At 44.0% G+C, this 18,553-nt stretch overlaps 2 protein-coding genes across 4 annotated transcripts in view; both read left to right on the forward strand.

Moving 5' to 3' along the window:
* The first annotated feature begins 819 nt into the window (after positions 1-819).
* Positions 820-12,236, forward strand: LOC121290450 (superoxide dismutase [Cu-Zn]-like). The gene is made up of 3 exons (XM_041210887.1): positions 820-878; positions 6,654-6,771; positions 12,117-12,236. The coding sequence occupies exons 1-3, from the start codon at positions 820-822 to the stop codon at positions 12,234-12,236; spliced, it is 297 nt and encodes a 98-aa protein (XP_041066821.1).
* A 1,597-nt stretch (positions 12,237-13,833) lies between these two features.
* Positions 13,834-18,553, forward strand: part of LOC121290652 (superoxide dismutase [Cu-Zn]-like) — a 38,577-nt gene continuing 33,857 nt past the window's right edge. For all 3 annotated transcript variants that reach the window (XR_005945857.1, XM_041211383.1, XM_041211382.1), the window contains exon 1: positions 13,834-13,947. Coding sequence is in view for 2 of the 3 variants with exons in the window: in XM_041211383.1 (XP_041067317.1) it covers positions 13,855-13,947 (93 nt within the window). In the remaining variant the exon portion in view is untranslated. The remainder of the gene's footprint in view (positions 13,948-18,553) is intronic.

Raw genomic sequence — 18,553 nt, forward strand, 5'->3', positions numbered from 1 at the left:
AGTGTTATGGACAGGAGGGGGTGTTAATTTGAACAGCACTGATTTCTCCTCTCACCACCTGTCCATAAACAGAAAGGTGTTTTGATTTGCTTCCCTCTTTCTAAGAGGTGGCATATTTCCCAACCCCTCGGCCAGGTGTTCGACCTATGCCAGAGTTCCTTGTTTGTGATGCTGCTAGTCAGATGGTAACAAAGTAGACTGAGAGTTTGTAGTGCAGCAAGGCAATAATAATGGTTCCATAAGCCAGACGTCCATGTCACATGACACCCACCTTTCCATATTGTCTTTGATAAAAGATGTGTATCCCTCATCTGGGTCTCTGAGATTGTTAAATGTCTCAACCATTAAGAAGTGAAAGTAAGGTTGCAGGGCCCTGTGTCTTAGCAGATGAACAGATTCCTGTTTACCAGCCTGGTTATGAAATGCAGATGGCCTTTGCATAGCTCTTTTTGAATTTGATTTGTGCAGCCCACAGGGGACTGTTAGTGGCTGTTCAGAGAGAACAATGTGCAAGTTTCCTTGATGCCGCCAGGTGGCTTCTTTTGTTCGGGATCACAAACCGACATAGATTAAGCCATTTTAGGTCTTTGTCCAGTTTGAAATTTTTAGAGATAGCAATGAGCATGTCTCTGTATATTTTGTTGAAAGGAAATTACAGGGTGTGGGATTAGTCCCTCACCCCCCGCCACATTTGCATTAGTTATCTACCAATACTAAGTGGAAACTGCCTTCATTTTAAAGAAAATAACTCTCCCCTTTGTTGTAATTTAATCACATGAAGTTTAAAAAAATATATACTTTATTTTAGGTTATCATAGTATGGGACCTCATTTCAATCCTCGTAAGAAAATGCATGGTGGGCAACAAGATAAAGAAAGGTGTGTATTGTATGCAGGTTATTCCTGATTAAGAAATGCATGGTAGATCACAATGTGAAAAAGCTGAGTTTTATATGATAAATAGATACTATTATGAAAAGAGATTTCAAATGATTTAAGGGCAGAATTTTCTACCTGTTGGGCGGGTGGAGCAGGAATGGGCAGCTGGCAATCAGGTCCGCGCTGCCTTTATGCGGGCGGGCCAAATAAGGCCTGCCCAGCGTGGAACGCAGCTCCCGAGGACAGTGGGAGTGGGTGGGCAGCGGCAGGACTGCAATGACCGTCAGGTCCAATGGTGACCCAGCAGCCTGTTTTAAAAAGATGCTGCAGCCTTTCAAAAGCTGTGAATCATGGCCAGTGGAAGGGCTCCCCAGAGCCCTCCTGGTAAGCAGGCCAGGCAGGAAGATAGGGCAGGGGGCACTGTGCCCCTCATTTTTTTGATGATTGCCTTGCTGCCCTCCTCGGGGAGGTGGCAGCACAGCGGGAGGTCCTCGTACCCCAGGACAGGAGGAGGAGGCCCCCTCACATGACCAAATGTGCCTGGGAGGAGGTGGCAGAGGTGGTGAGCTCCTGCGATGTGGTGCAACGCACCTGGATCCAATGTCGCAAGCGCATCAATGACCTGTTGTGCTCAGGAAGGGTGAGTACCATGTTGGCATTGGTCATTTTATCCGGCAGGTAGGCTTGCCCCCTCCCCCTCCCCCAAAAGTTTGAGTGTAGTGACTGCATTGAATCATTGATAGCATGTGTTCTTTGCTGGTAGGGCCAGCAGATATTGCCCATGCCGAGGTCACCCTGAGAGGGTGGTGAAGAGATGGGTTCTGCACCCGCAGCATGTGGTACACTGAGATCCACATTATTGTTTTGGGGACAACCTGGAGGAACTGCACCTAGGCGCAGTGCTGGAACGCTAGGACATGCCAAAGTCAGGGTGATGACATGCTGGGAGGGGAGCTTCCAGGTGGCGTGGCACTGATCGATTTGCTGTTCTCTGTGCTCCATGTGCTTGTGCCTCCTTGCTATGGAAGGTTAGACTGTGTGGTGCCTAATGTGATGTAGGCTGCATTTGGCCAAGGGGGTGGATGAGGGGTTTTGGGTGGGGTGGTGGGGAGACAGGCCTAGCATCTTTATGGGTGAGTGTTCAGCCACAGCGGGTTGAGGAGGCACTGGAGCCCTGTGATGTCCCACTTTGGTTGGGGTGGGCCGTCTGCAAAGAGAATCCAGGTACAAGTAGCACTAATCAATGCTCTTCTCTCCTTTTCAGGAGAAGAATGCACATGATGCCACCGAGCAGGTGAGGACTGGCGGCAGCCTGGCACAGTTGGCGATTCTCAGCTGTTTCAAGCAGGAGTCCCGAGATTTGGAGAGGCCCAATGCGCCCAGGTCCACTGGTGTCAGTGAGGCTGGGGTGCCACAGTCAGGTATGTATGCCCAGCAGTGAGATCACCATTGTTCTCCCAACAGCCATGGCAGTGCTGAATATTCAGTGACTGAAGCTTACAACATGTTTTGACTATTGCTTATGGAAGGATGAGCGCATAGTGATCCGGTGGACAGGGATGCACATTGACATTGTCTCCACGTTAACTGATCCAATGTCCTTGTTCTTTCTTTCAACATCAACGGAGCAGGGGCAGCAGGCACCCCCTTCCACACCTTAGGGCCTTGAAGTCTCACCAGCATCACACCATTTCTGCCAGGCAGGCACCAGTTCAGACACTAGCATCTTAGTGGGAATTAGAACATTGGCTAGTGTCCCGGGGCACAGTGGTGACAGAACTTCACAGTCACTGGAGGAGCTGGCAGAGACAGAGAGTGCCCATGGCGCCAGCAGTCGGAGGACTGCAGGGGACCAGGCACATGCTCAGTCGGTGCCTGATGATATGCCTCTGGAGTTGTCTATGACGCAGCAAACGCAGGAAATACGGCCGGGTGTGCAGGAGCATCTGGTGGAGATACATGAGGCTATGCTTGGCTTGGTGTCCGTGATGAAGGAGTCTACGTGGGCTATCGCTGAAGCAATGAGCCTCATGGCTGAGCACCAAGGGTCCTTCATGTGTGGTGACTCTGGTGGAGAGGCTCCTCTAGGAGACCAATCAGGGCTACCTGGGAAAGCTCTCAGACCAGCAAACCCTCACATCGGCAATGACCAGCTGAGGTCAATGTGAGAGATGGTCAGGGCACCAAGTTTCCCAGCTCGGTGCCCATCCATCCACAATGAGCAGGGAGGTCTCAAGCGACCCCACATTGGCACAGCAGCTGCCTATCGTCCCTGTGGGGTCCTCTTGGTGCTCTAGATGAGGGATGAGGCTTCTTCGCCCCTCTGTCAATGACTGTTGCATTCGGTGAGGCTGCGACGACTGGGGAGATGCCAGCTATGGAACTGGCAGCTCCCTCCCAGACAGGGCCAGCACAGGCTCCATGGGCCAGAGGTCGACTGCCAAGGTCATCAAGGCCAACAGGATAGCAGAGTGAGCGGGTTGTCGCAGATACCGCTCCCGGCGAGGGGTCAGCACCAAGACGTAACACCCGAAAACGTAAACATAAGGCGCCTTAGGCACACCACGGGTTTATCACTGGTGCTTTTGTGTTGGCCTGCACTGAGGTCTTTGAGTTAGTGTGATTTTGTTTTCTTAAGTTCCTTTGGTTGTAATATTAAATTCAGACATGTCATCATTGTTGAGGGTGCCTCTTTTCTTCTGCAGGTGGATGGTTTCCAAAAATGTTATGAGTGTCTTGTGGAACATTCAGCTTTATTAACAAGGCCCTTAGTTAATGTTCCTAACCAGACAGATTTTGCACTTAGGTATCAAGTATGGGGCCTGCAGTCCAGGCTTGTCCTGTAGGTCCATATGTGGTGTGCTAGCTGAAGGTTCATTGAATTAAAGCCTCCCGGGTGTCCCTTCCTCCCTGGAGTATGCCTGGGTCAATGTCTACCCCCTCAGCATTTCCCCATGCCTGCTCATCCTGAGATTCACTGCTGGACTCATCGAGTGCAGTCACAGCCACCGTGTCTACCTCTTCATCATCCACAGCGTCCCCTCTTTCCAGCGCAAGAGTGTAAAGAGCGCAGCATGCAACCACTATCAGCGACATACGATCTTTGGGGGGGGGGGGGGGGGGTAGAGAGTGTACTGGAGAGCGCCCTCTGAGCAGTCCAGGAATCGGAAGTGCATCTTGAGACGACCAATGGCTCTCTCCGCCACAGCCCTTGTGGAGGCGTGGCTCCTAGCGTACCGCTGCTCAGCTTCTGATATTGGATGGTGGAGAAGCATCATGAGCCACCTTCTGAGGGGATAGCCCTTCTCACCCAGTAGCCATCCATCAAGCCAGGCTGGAGCACTGAAGAGCCCCGGCACCTGGGAGTGTCTGATGATGTAGGCTTCGTGGGAGCTGCCTAGGTACCTTGCACAGACTTGTAGAATCAGCATCCTGTGATCACACACTATCTGCATATTCATGGAGTGGAATCCCTTTCTGTTGACGAAGGCACTGGGCTCACCTGCTCTCGCCTTGATGGCCACATGAGTGCAGTCTATTGTACCCTGGACACGGGGGAAACCAGCAATGGCTGCGAAGCCTCTGGCTTGCTGTGTCTGGCTTGCCTGTTCCCAACGGAAGTGGATGAAGGTCAATGCACGCCTGAACAGAGTGTCTGAACCTGCTTGACACAAGTGTGGACAGCTGATTGGGAGACACTGCAAAGATCACCCACTGACTCCTGGAAGGAGCCAGAGCCATAGAAGTTGAGGGCAGCTGTGACCTTTGGAGCCACTGGTATGGGGTGTCCACCCACACAGTTCGTGGAGATCTCAGGCCCAATTATCTAACAGATATAGTTGACTGTCTCCCTTGAGAGACAGCCTCCTTTGGTACTGCACCTCAGACATATTGAGGTAGTTGCTTCACAGCCCGTATACCCTGGCAGCAGGATAGTGGTGTCTTCTGCGGCCCCCACCTCTTGGTCCTGCACCCTTTGTGTCTCCCAAAGGTGGCTCCCCTGGAGGCTGAATGTGCACTCCTGGCCTCTGCCCTCTTCTAGCCCTCCCTTCCTCAGAGGAGGTGTCTCCAGTGGAGAGTTCAGCTCCCATTCCCAGGCTAAGGGAAGGCTTCCTGAAACCTGCAGGCTCAAAAAAGATTCCTCACTGCAGTGCTGACCTGAAGGTTGAGAGTCCAGACCAAGCAACTGGTATGCATTTTGAAGTATTGCAGATCACACAGGCAAGTATCAGTAACTTTGAAAAAAACGATGTTTGACAGACCACACTCACAACCCACTGAGCCCTCTTATCCCGCCAGTGGATGATGTTTATACAAATGTGTCCTGCCCGCCTGTCTGTTGTGCCTATGCGCCAACCCGAAGATTGCACGGGCACCGAAAAATTGCCGTTGATTAGTGCCTCAAGGGCCTTAAGTAACCCGTTAATTAATGGCGGATGCGCTTTGGAGATCAATGCGCACCCGCCCAACGAAATATCACGATTACGCGCGGTGAAGTCCGGACACTTGCTCGACATCACCGCCTGTCATTTTACACGCAGGTTTGCAGGGCCTGCCCCTGCACACTAACAGGAAAATTCTGGCCAATGAGTCTTCAGGGAGTAAGAGGTCCAGTGGATCTCTGCCTCAGCAGAATGAGAATCCTGGTTTACCAATTTCCTCCTGGAAAAAAAAACATTGCTTTCGCTGCCTGGAAAGTTCCATCTGAGAAGACTACCAGTTCCATTCTGAGTGGCATATTCTCAAATTAGCCAGAGTACAATCCTGTTCAGAGATTACATAAGCCTGTAGAAAGAAGAACATTTGCAAAAGAAAGCATTCTATTGCTTTTGTAATTTTCAGACCTAAGGTATTGAAACAAATTCCTTCAAAAAGTTTTTGTTAATATTGATACCCCAGGCAGTAGGTTTGGGTTGTTATGATTATATGATAGCTAGGTTTGCGCAGGGTATGGTGTTAAAATAGTTCTGATCCAATGTGAAAGGAGAAGAGTTTAGGAAAGCCACCTACTCCATGCTTTTTGGTTGATGTGATCATCTGCAGTGGCTTCCCAATGGGCACACCCCTCTTCAGAATAATGAAGAGTAGCAGGAGAAACAGGACGCCCTGAGAGTGAAGTACTATGACTGGAGACATTATCCTACTTGATATCCCTCCCCCACCAGAGAACGTACAGACAATACATTTGTACCAAGATATGTCAGAGGAGCCCTGAGACTATGCTTCACCAAGGATGCTGTTAAGTCATCTTTGAGATTCTCTGGAATGACCTCAGGCTATGGTCTACTGACAACAGTACTATTCATTGGAGAAAAAAAAACTCTCAACTTTTCCACTGTGGATCATTCAGTCATTGATGAGGGACCTATGCAATTGTAACCAAAAAGCTCTAAAGGCCTGCATTCATTAGTTGACAGACATCCTCTTTGGTAAGGCACTGGAATTTTTTCGCCAATGGCATGACCCCATTGTAACAAAGACATGGCCACTGCAAGCTTTCTGGCTTCCCCATGGTGCGAGGCATTCGATGGGTTGAAATGGCACTGAAGGTACCAAACCAAAACCATGTCACTTGCATCAACAAAAGATTTCTATTCGCTCAACACCCAAATTGTCTGTCATGCATAGCAATGCATACTGCATGTTAATACATATAAAGCCCTTCTTGTCACCTTAATTTTCCTTCAAATGGTTACTTTTATTGCACAGTGAAATCATGCAATAAAGTTTTATTCTGATTTATTTTTCTAACTATAGTATTGTAATATATTCTAGGCACGTAGGAGATCTAGGCAATGTTGAAGCTAATGAAGAAGGTGTTGCTGATTTTCAAATAGAAGATCAACTTATTAGTCTTTCAGGAACCGAGTCTGTTATTGGTCGGGCTATGGTGGTATGTATTAAAACTAACCCCATTTGCCTCATAAGGCAGATTATTCTGTACAAAAATTATTTTGATCCCCAAACTTATAGTGGCCCAGTGATACAACAGCTAAATATACATATTTCACACAATAACAAGTTCACCATCTGATTTTGACAGTTTCCCAAGTGGAGGGGTGAAAACTGGAGAAAGTGTCAGTAAGTTATTGCATGGAGCTGGCAGAAGCTGGAGAATGGCTTAACCGTTCTTTCAATTAGGGATATGAAACCACCTAAAAGGAAAAACAACTGCAAAAATATATTAATTATGGGATATTTAAGCTACAGTTTACCCCTTACCCAGTAAGAAATTCATGCCTATTGGAAAAAGCTTCCCTGTAAATCCATCTTAGTCTTTTTACACTGTTTGAAGACAGCAGCCCTACTGTTGTCCACACCATCCAGTAAGATCAAGTCGGTTGCTAATTTGTGATTGTAAGGTAAGTTTGGTAGTTTGCATGCTGAAATGAACAATCGGTTTCAGATCAAGGCACCATGCATTTCAGTCAGACTAGATAAAAGTTAGGAGTGGCAACCATAGCTGATTTTTTTTCCCTCGAGTCTAGAGGTAGTGAGGTCATGGTGATGGAATGGTAAAATAGTGTTAATGTTACTGCAATATTAAGCCAGAGACCCAGATTAATGTTCTGGAGGAACAGGTTTAAATCTCACCATGGCAGCTGGAGAATTTAAATTCAATTAATTCATAAATCTGGAATACAAATTTTGTATCAGTAATAATGATCATGAAACTACTGAATTTTTTTTTAAATACCTAGCTCACTAATGTCCTTCAGGGAAGGAAATCTGCTGTCCCTGGTCTGGCCAAATGTGAGTCCAGACCAACAGCAACTCTTAACTGCCCTCTGAAATGGCCAAGCAAGACACTCAGTTATATCAAACCACTACAGAAAAGTTGGATACGAATAAAACTGGATAAACCACTTGATACTGACCTATGGATTGGAAACTGACAAAGACAGATCCTGCCCAGCCAATCTTGCAAAGTTCTTGCTAACATTTGGGGAGATGCCAAAATCAGGAGAGTTGTCCCACAGACTACTTGAGCAACAACCTGACATAGTAATACTGAATTATACCCTACAACCAATGTCTCAGTCTTCTCCATCTCTGTCCCTGGGTATGTCCTGAACACCCAGAGTTGGAGACATAGTGGTTTATAGTCGGGAGAGAGTGGCCCTGGAAGTCCTCAATATTAACTCCACACACCATTGAGTCTCATGGCATCACGTTAAAAAAACTTCCTGCTGATTACCACTACTGCTCTCCCACAGCTGATGAAACTGTACTCCTCCATTTGAACATCACGTAAAAGAAATACTGAGGGTATCAAGGGCACAAAATATACTCTGGGTGGGGTCTTCCATGCCATAACGAAGAGTGGTTTGCTAGGATCACTGCTGGCCAAGTCTTGAAGGAGATAGCTCCCAGATTGATCTGCAGCTGTGAGAGAACCAACAAGAGGGAAAAACCTACTTGACCTCACCCTTACCAACCTACCTGTCGCAGATGCATCTGTCCATGACAATATTGGTAAGAGTGACCATTGCACAGTCCTTGTGGAGATGAAATCCTGCTCTTTACACTGAGAACATCAACAACTAACCCTATGCTAAATGAGATAGATTCAGAACAGACTTAGAAGCTCAAAACTGGGCATCCACAAGGTGCTGTGGGTCATTAGCCACAGCAGAATTGAATTCTACCACAATCTGTAATCTCATGGCCCAGTATATCCCTCACTCTACCATTGGCCAGGAGGCCAACCCTAATTCAATGAGGAGTGTAGAGAGAATGCCAGGAGCAACACTTGGTGTACATAGAAATGAGATGCCAACTTGGTGAAGCTACAACACAGGACTATATGCAGGCTATAGACAGACTTAAGCAATCTCACAGAGTCCAACATATCAGATCTCAAATCATGCAAAGCAACAGTTTGAACACTCAGGATCCACATCCACCATGGATAAGATTGAATGTGAGGTTGAAAAGAATCATGCACAGCATGTGAGTGAGCAGATGTTGGTGGCGGAGGTGGAGCAGGAACTTGCTGTACAATTGTTCATCCCTCATTTGTGATTAACTGATGAAGATAGGGATCTGGACCTTGGCACCAGCTTTCAATATAATAATATTTCTTAACTATTAGATATTGCTGTAGTCATTGGAGACTAAAACAAACTTTTGCAGAGTCCATAGCATGCATGTGAAAGATCATGTAGATGAAGTCTTGCATTATATTCTAGAACATATCAGTCAGGGAATTGATTATTTATCAGCGATATGAATGGTATCTGTCAGGAAGGAAGTGAAATTAACATTTAAGTGAAAGCTCATTTGTTGAAGCTAAAGAGAAGTTGTCGGAAATACTATTCATGCATTTGATGAAGGGTTTTACCATTATTTGAAGGTCTGCTCAATGAGCCTGGCAAATAACTCTAATGATGGCAAAGGAGGTTTATCAGTTATAACTCAGCCTGTCTTCTGTACAAAAACAGAATTACCTGGAAAAACTCAGCAGGTCTGGCAGCATTGGTGGAGAAGAAAAGAGTTGACGTTTCAAGTCCTTCAGTACGTTGTCTCCTTGTTGATGTTTGTTGATGTCCTTGTTAGGCTGATTCCTGTTAATTGATTGTTATACTGTAAAGATGAGCGGTCGCCCAGTTTACGTTTGGTGTGGTCTCCTCTACATTGGAGAGACCAAACGTAAACTGGGCGACCGCTTTGCAGAACACCTGCGGTCTGTCCGCAAGAATGACCCAAACCTCCCTGTCGCTTGCCATTTTAACACTCCACCCTGCTCTCTTGCCCACATGTCTGTCCTTGGCTTGCTGCATTGTTCCAGTGAAGCCCAACGCAAACTGGAGGAACAACACCTCATCTTCCGACTAGGCACTTTATAGCCTTCCGGACTGAATATTGAATTCAACAACTTTAGGTCGTGAGCTCCCTCCCCCATCCCCACCCCCTTTCTGTTTCCCTCTTCCTTTTTTTTCCAATAAATTATATAGATTTTTCTTTTCCCGCCTATTTCCATTATTTTTTTAAAAAAAACACCCCCACTAGAGCTATACCTTGAGTGCCCTACCATCCATTCTTAATTAGCACATTCGTTTAGATAATATCACCAACTTTAACTTTAACACCTATGTGTTCTTTTGTACCATTGTTGTTGACATCTTTTGATGATCTGCTTCTATCACTGCTTGTTTGTCCCTACAACCACACCCCCCCCCTCCACCTCTCTCTCTCTCTCTCTCTCTCTCCGCCCCCCACACACACACCTTAAACCAACTTATATTTCAACTTTTTCTTGGACTCGAACTCAAGTTCTGTCGAAGGGTCATGAGGACTCGAAACGCCAACTCTTTTCTTCTCCGCTGATGCTGCCAGACCTGCTGAGTTTTTCCAGGTAATTCTGTTTTTGTTTTTGTGTTAGTAGACTTGATGTTGGATGTCGTTATCCTTATCTTAGTTGTGCTCAGCTAGTGTCTATGGCTGTTATGAACTAATCTGGGTGTTTTGGTAACCAGTTTTGCCTGTTTTTTAGTGGTCAAATATTGGAGCAACGCGTATTACCTGACAATAAAGGCTTCACAACTGCTGGAAAAAAGGGCTTTGATTTGCATGATCCCCTACATATGGTCATAGATGGGCTGGACATTCTTGGAGTGATTGGCACTGAAGTAAATTAATGCAACATTCTGCCTACAAATATATAGGGCTATATGGGTACAATCTGTGAAGCATGAACAATGGGAACATGTAATATTTGGAAGTAAAAGCTCTATGACCTCACCAGTGAGTGTTGTAATTTGTTCATGGAAAAGCGTTGAAGTATTGAGCTATGGTCATTTCTCCCTCCCTTACCTGAAAATAGCAGCCTGTTGCTGCTTCAGTGCTGAGGGGCCTCCAACGGACCCTCCAGTTTTGAGAGCCTGTCCATCATCATCCTTAATTGGACAGCGAGCTTACTGTCTGTCCACTAGTTGTCTAATTCAGGGCAAATTCAGGTGACTGTTCGCCCCACAGTGCGGAGTTCTGACTCCCATCTGACCCTAACAGCGGCACAGCCAAAAGAGCAAAATCCTGCCCATTCTATCCAGATCAGTTGTTTATTGAATGTGCAGAACTCTATAACTGCAAGTGAACATGGGTTTATTAGCTTGCAAAAACAAAGAAATTGCACAATACAAAGATTTTTTTGTCACAGCAACCCTTATGGTACTGGCTGAGTGACATTAACAATTTGTGCTGAGTTAAAGGCAGTTTTCTGCTGTTGGCAATTTCAATTATATCGTGACTGCCCACGAATCATTAAAATTTGCTATTTTTAGGTTTTACTTTTAGTATTAATAATAGGCAATGAATTAACAGGAAAAATGGAACCCCAGAAAACCTGGGTAAACAGAAAGAGAACTAGTTTTTATTTAGAACATTGCTGAAACTCGAGAAAACAAAGATTCTAAAAAGCTATAATCAAGACAAATGACCATTCACAATTATTTATATAATTCATAAGTACTTTTATGGAGCTTGACACCCGATTCACCAGGTTGTTAACTCCTCAATAGTTTCTATTAATTGTAAAATTGAAAAACCTTATTGTTGTAGTGCTGGCCACTTAATGCTACTGTAATGGTGAGACAATAAAAATTGTTGGATGTTATAAACAAGGAGGCAGTTTCAATGCATGTTTGATTGATGACCTCAGTTTTGATGGGGGTGATGCTTTCTTTATAAAATGCTATATTAATATAATATATTAATATAGTATATACTAATACAGTAACTGTGTATTAATATACTCTTTCCATGCTCCATATTTAACCAGGAATGAGAGACTGATTTTTTTGAAGAATAATGAACATGGTTCTTATTGCAGTGCCTAAAAAAATAAATCTGAGTTTGCTTTTAAAAAAAAACAATTTGCCCTGCCTTTTGCCTTTTGCCTCTTTGCCTGTTGAAAATTGGGCCCTTGATATTATTGTGGCATGTTAAATGTGAATGCTGATATCACAGCTGTGATGTGTATACAACTCTGAACCTTATGAATGGTAAGAAAACAATGAGAAATTTGAGATTTCCCCCTCAAATTTGAGAGGAAGTTGTGTTTTTTTAACCAATTCGCCCCCGAAATAAAACTGGGGATTTATCAGTGAAAGCACTATTAACTCATTTTAATGGTCGTGAAGAATACTTAATCACATTTCAGATGCGATTCTGCTTGCATGTCAAAGAGGAATAATTTGACCTTTTAAGTATAGATACTGATATTTTTACATTTTAAAGATTCAGGCAGAGGAAGATGATCTGGGAAGGGGTGAAAATGAAGAGAGCCTTATTACAGGAAACGCTGCAACAGGTTTAGCTTGGGGAGTCATTGGAATAGCTGAGGTTATTGCCTGTTAAAAAGAAGTGATACAGTAACACAAGCATCTAACCAGCAATGTAAATTGGCAGTCCAATGTTTGTAAACACTCTTTTAAAATTGAATTTAATATTTAGCAATGTAGCACAATGTGTCTAAAATTGCTCCTGTACAGCTTCAGAGTTATGTTTCAATTTATTTTCAAGAGATAATGTATTGTTTGTTATATTAAGTATCTTCATACAAACTTTGTACCCTTGTTCTCTTTACCAAATATCATTAAAGTTTGTTATTGAAACCTAGACCTTGAAGGCACTATTTTATGTTGATGTATCAGTTTAACATTTCTAATTAATTATATTAGTGAATTTTTTGTGGTATTTCTCATAAATTTATGTAGATCATCTATTTACCTTTGCTGCTGCAGTTATTAACTGAATGAGGCCAATTTTCCATTAACAAACAGATTAAGTTTGCCAATTTTCCATTAACAAACAGTTTAAGTTTGCCAATTTTCTGGAACAACGCAGATATACAGAGACCGATTACATTGGTTTACATAATGGCTAGCGTTGCAATGCAGATCCGGGACAGTTAACATCTGCAGTATGTACAACCTGCATTTGTTTTCACTGTTGTAAAATCTAGGTGAGACTTTTATTCGAGATCTTAGCTTGAAAGCTGTATATTTGAGGTATTAGATATTTGCAGTAATGTTTGAAATGACAATAAACAACCACCTTTGTTAGGCAAAAAGGAAGCATTCCCTTCTCCGACATGCCTCCTTTTATACTTGATCTTTCCAAAATATGATGAGCAAGAGACCATTTTGGATGGCAGGGAGATCATGCTTTGATGGAGTGGGCAGCATGTGTGCACGAGGCGTGAAGAGCCTCTCAACTTGTCAAAGACTGAATGTTTTAAATGGCTATTGTTTACCAGGGTGATGGTATGGGAGGCGTTTTGCCTTCTGGCTCCCATAAGTTAGAAATAATCACACTTTGGACTGCAAGTGCTGAAGCTTCATCGTGTGTATTTCTAGCTGTTTGCCATATGATTGGTAGCCTGATAAGATTAATACGTTGTTGCTTAGCACATGACTCCAATGCAACAGTAAAATGTGGCACTCTTTATGTACACTTCCATAATAATTATAAATAATGTAACAGGTAATTTGTAATTTCTGGAGCAAGATCTTTTCTTGTCCACTCTCCCATGGCAAGCAGCTTGCATAGATGGTGGTGCCATCCAATGTAGTGACCATCAGGAATGTATCAATTTACTAATATTGGAACTAAAATTATGCCCTAACCTATTCCACCCGTTTGTTGAACTCATTCAAACTTTTCTGTGCAGTGCGATATTCTTAACTCCAAATGTATGGTAGTTGAACATCATCTTCATGTCTATCGCCATATGATTGCCCCTCCCCGCTTATTTTGCACAGATGGGATAAAAGATATCTAACTGCACAGAGTAAGCATCCTTTTGTATTTTATATTCACGTTTGCAAAGTAACTTGCCAACTTACCATGTGACATTCCAAATACCTCATGGCAAGAGTAGTGTTCTAAACACGTGCGCTGCAAGGGGTGGGGGCAGCATAAAGCGCATGCTCAGTGACATACTTCACTTGGCGAAGGTGGAGCTGAGAAAACCATGATAGCGACAGGCACTTGTGTTATGAGGGGTGACGAAGCTGAGGAAGACAGTGAGAATTCGGTCCGTGGAATGGTCACTTTCGAATGGGATGTAAGCATTAGATTTAAATAGTAATAGATTTGTCTTCTGACCCCGTTTATAGTAGAAGTCGCTGAATCGTAATGCATCCCGACTAGCGAACCATTTGCCACCCGGTGAGGTGCGACACGGCATTGTGAATACTGTATAAACTATTCCTTCAGTCTAGAAACTCTCCAAATAAAATAATGAACTGGACAATATGCGATAATTATATCGAAAGGGAATGACGATGTTTCCTCCGTCAGGTGTTATTAAACGCGCTTAGTGATAACTTGATCTTTGGGTAAATTGAGTAGAATTAGACGGCACAACACGACCTCAATTTAACGGTTCCGAATCTTGACACGGGGCGCATGCGCTGTTGTATAACGACGGCTGTGCCTCGCGATCCTGGTACCCGCTGTTTGAATGAATGGGTGGATGGCGCTCAGTGCCTGCGGGTCAGGCATTGTCGCGGGCTTCTCCCGAACCTCACAAGGGAGAATCCGGGAATCCCATCTCTCCTGCAAATTCTACTCCCTAAGCCTGTAGAAAATTGATCTCGATGCAGCCCTAGGTGCGAGTCGCGATAAGAGGAGGGATGAGGCAGCCGCTCTGCTAAATTCACCGCCCCGGCGCCCGTCGGCAGACACTGAAAAGGCAAAATGAACAATAATCTATCAGTACAGAATTATTGACCTTTAACATTTTTAATCTAAATTGTAAAAATGTTTGAAAATTTGCTTTTAATTCCTTGCGCTGTTACAACAATAATTTGTCCAGCACTTGGCATTTTCTATCAACTCGCCATAAATCCACCAAAAACATTCAGGCTGTAGTGCTGATGATCTGTGCTCTGAAACCAGGCACACTGTTGCAATCAAGCTACAACACTGGCATCTACCTGACAATATAAAAGAATGAGCAGTCCACAAAAAACAGGACAGATTCAGCCTGGACGATTGCCATCTATAATCCCAGAAGAATTTAAAGAATTGAGTTGTGCATGTGCAGCCCTTGATCTCTAAGGGAAGATCTGAATGACTCGCATGTAAACCTGCAGCCCAAATCAAGTATCCAAACAGCCCTGCAAGTGGCTATCAAAGTACAGCTCTGAACTTTTATGACACTGTCTTATTTTAGGCTGCAGTGGGGAACTCCTGTAATGTCACCCAGGGAACCATCTAAGTCTGCATTTGCCAGGTCACAAATGCCACCTTCAGAAAATGGGTAAATTCACCAATTTGGCCTAACCAAGGCAGTAGGGCTCTCACTCATACCTTGCCTGGTTGTGCTTTAAGTCATCCCGCCCATAATCTGTAGCCACATGCTTTACTCTGGGTGGATGACAAAAGGCCAGAGGCCTTCTTACTCTCAACCTGTTGAAACTCATTTACAAGTTCAGGATACATCAATGCTAGTCACTTCTGTGAGTGGTTTGAGTGTTTTATCTGTAGGGAAGTGCCCATTCTGCCCAATAAGTCTTGTGATCTGGACTGGATGTTCATGTGTATATCGCTCCAATCTGGAGGCAGACTGAAAAAACACTTGGTAAAAAGGGTGAGGTACAAATTGTTAAATTGTATTTCACTGATTTTGGATATCTAGTTTTGATTAACCTATCTTAGCTTAATAAAAAATGAATAATAGCTATGCTTCCCCACATAAGTGGGTCAACTTAAATAAAAACAAAATCCTGGAAAACTCAGCAGGTCTGGCAGCAGTTGTGGAGAGAGAAACAAAGTTAACGTTTTGAATTAAATATGATTCTTCTTCAGAAGAGTTATATTGGACTTGAAAGGTTAACTCTGATTCTCTCCCCACTGATGTTGCCAGACTTGCTGCATTTTTCCAGCACTTTGTTTTTATTTCGGATTTCCAGCATCTGCAGTATTTTGCTTTTAATTCAGAACTGTCTTCCTTCATTTGAACCATTGATACCTGGTGAAATCTTTCCTAATGGCTTTCTTTTAAAAAAGCCCTGACTATCACAGAGTGTGTTTTTAAAAATCCCCCTATGTTTACAATTGGTGGCATGTCCGAGCACGCGACCAGAGTTTTCCAAACAGTGGAAAAGATCTTGACTTCATGCAATAGGGAAAAAGGATATTAGCAAGTTCGCAGCTTGTTTTACACTATTAACTCAAGATTTACCCCAATGGTTCTGAGAAGTTTATTAAGATAGGCCATGAATTGCTTGTTTCCAGTTTTAGGGAAGAAACTCCAAATACCTAGTCTTATTAGTATTTTAACCATCTTTTGTTGCTATGCTTTTTTAAAAACCTGTGTGAATACACAGCCTTAAAACCCCAAACTTTAAATGCAAATCTTAAGTGGAAAAAAATCCAGGACCCTGTTTCTCTTTCACTCCTTCATGCCCCCTCTACATTCTTTGTCAACTATAAGACCATAAGATATAGGAGCAGAAATTAGGCCATTTGGCCCATTGAGTCTGCTCTGCTATTCAATCATGGCTGATAAGTTTCTCAACCCCATTCTCCTGCCTTCTCCCCGTAACCTTCGATTCCCTTACCAATCAAGAACCTATCTATCTCGGTCTTAAATACACTCAATGACCTGGCCTCCACAGCCTTCTGTGTCAGTGAATTCCATAGATTCACCACTCTCTGGCTAAAGAAGTTTCTCCTCATCTCTGTTGTAAAAGGTCTTCCCTTTACTCTGAGGCTCTGCCCTCGGGTCCTAGTCTCTCCTACTAATGGAAACATCTTCCCCAAGTCCACTCTATCCAGGCCTTTCAGTATTCTGTAAGTTTCAATCAGATCCCCCCTCATCCTTCTAAACTCCATGGAGTATAGACCCAGAGTCCTCAAACATTCCTCATATGTTAAACCTTTCATTCCTGGGATCGTTCTCATGAACCTCCTCTGAACCCTCTCCAGGGCCAGCACATCCTTCCTGAGATACGGGGCCCAAAATTGCTCACAATATTCTAAATGTGGTCTGACCAGAGCACTTATAAAGCCTCAGCAGCATATCCCTGCTTTTAAATTCTAGTCCTCTCGAAATAAATGGCAACATTGCATTTGCCTTCCTAACTATCGACTCAACCTGCAAGTTAACCTTAAGAGAATCCTAGACTAGGACTCCCAAGTCCCTTTACACTCCAGATTTCTGAATTCTCTCCCCATTTAGAAAATAGTCTATGCCTCTATTCTTCCTACCAAAGTGCATGATCTCACACTTCCCCACATTGTATTCCATCTGCCACTTCTTTGCCCATTCTCCTAACCTGTCCAAATCCTTCTGCAGCCTCCCTGCCTCCTCAATACTACCTGTCCCTCAAACTATCTTTGTATCATCTGCAAACTTAGCCAGGATGCTCTCAGTTCCTTCATCTAGATCATTAATGTATAAAGTGAAAAGTTGTGGTCCCAACACTGACCCTTGCAGAACTCCACTAGTCACTGGCTGCCATCCTGAGAAGGACCCTCTTATCCCCACTCTCTGCCTCCTGCCAGATAGCCAATCTTCTATCCATGCTAGTACCTTGCCTCTAACACCATGGGCTCTTATCTTACTGAGCAACCTCCCGTGCAACACCTTGTCAAAGGCCTTCGGAAGTCCAAGTAGATGACATCCATTGGCTCTTCTTTGTCTAACCTACTCGTTACCTCCTCAAATAATTCTAACAGATTTGTCAGGCATGACCTCCCCTTGATGAAACCATGCTGACTTTGCCCTATTTTACAATGCACTTCCAAGTATTCTGAAATCTCATCCTTAAAAATGGACTCTCAAATCTTACCAACGACCGAGGTCAGGCTAATCGGCCTGTAATTTCCCGTCTTTTGCCTCACTCCCTTCTTAAACAGGGAGGTTACATTAGCGATTTTCCAGTCCTCTGGGACCCTCCCTGACTTGAGAGATTCCTGAAAGATCACCACTAACGCCCTCACTATCTCTTCAGCTATCTCCTTCAGAACTCTGGGGTGTAATCCATCTGGTCCAGGTGATTTATCCACCTTCAGACCTTTCAGTTTTCCTAGCACCTTCTCCTTGGTAATGGCCACCATACTCACCTCTGCCCCCCGACTCTCTTGAACTTTGGGGATGTTACTCTTGTCTTCCAACTATTCAGTTTCTGTGCCATTTCTTTGTTCCCCACTACTACTTCTCCAGCGTCATTTTTCCAGCCACCCAATGTCCACTTTTGCCTCTCTATTACCCTTTATATATCTAAAAAAACTCTTGCAATCTTCTTTTATATTACTGGCTAGTTTACCCTCACATTTAATCTGCTCCCTCCTTATTTCTTTTTTAATTGTCCTCTGTTGGTCTTTGTAGGCTTCCCAATCCCCTGGTTTCCCACTGCTCTTCGCCGCATTGTATGCTTTCTCTTTAGCTTTTATGTGGTCCCTGACTTCCCTTGTCAGCAATGGTTGTCTCGTCCTCCCTTTAGTATGCTGCTTCTTCCTGGGGTTGAATTTTTGCTGTGTCTCCCAAATTACTCCCAGAAACTCCTGCCATTGCTGGTCCACCGTCTTTCCTGCTAGGCTGATCTCCCAGTCAGTTCTGGCCAGCTCCTCCCTCATGCCTCTATAGTTGCCTTTATTCAACTGTAATACCGTTACATCTGATTCCAGCTTTTTACTCTCAAATTGCAGGGTAAATTCTA

The sequence above is a fragment of the Carcharodon carcharias genome, chromosome 18 (genome assembly GCF_017639515.1).
Source record: "Carcharodon carcharias isolate sCarCar2 chromosome 18, sCarCar2.pri, whole genome shotgun sequence".
In the NCBI taxonomy this organism is placed as follows: domain Eukaryota; kingdom Metazoa; phylum Chordata; class Chondrichthyes; order Lamniformes; family Lamnidae; genus Carcharodon; species Carcharodon carcharias.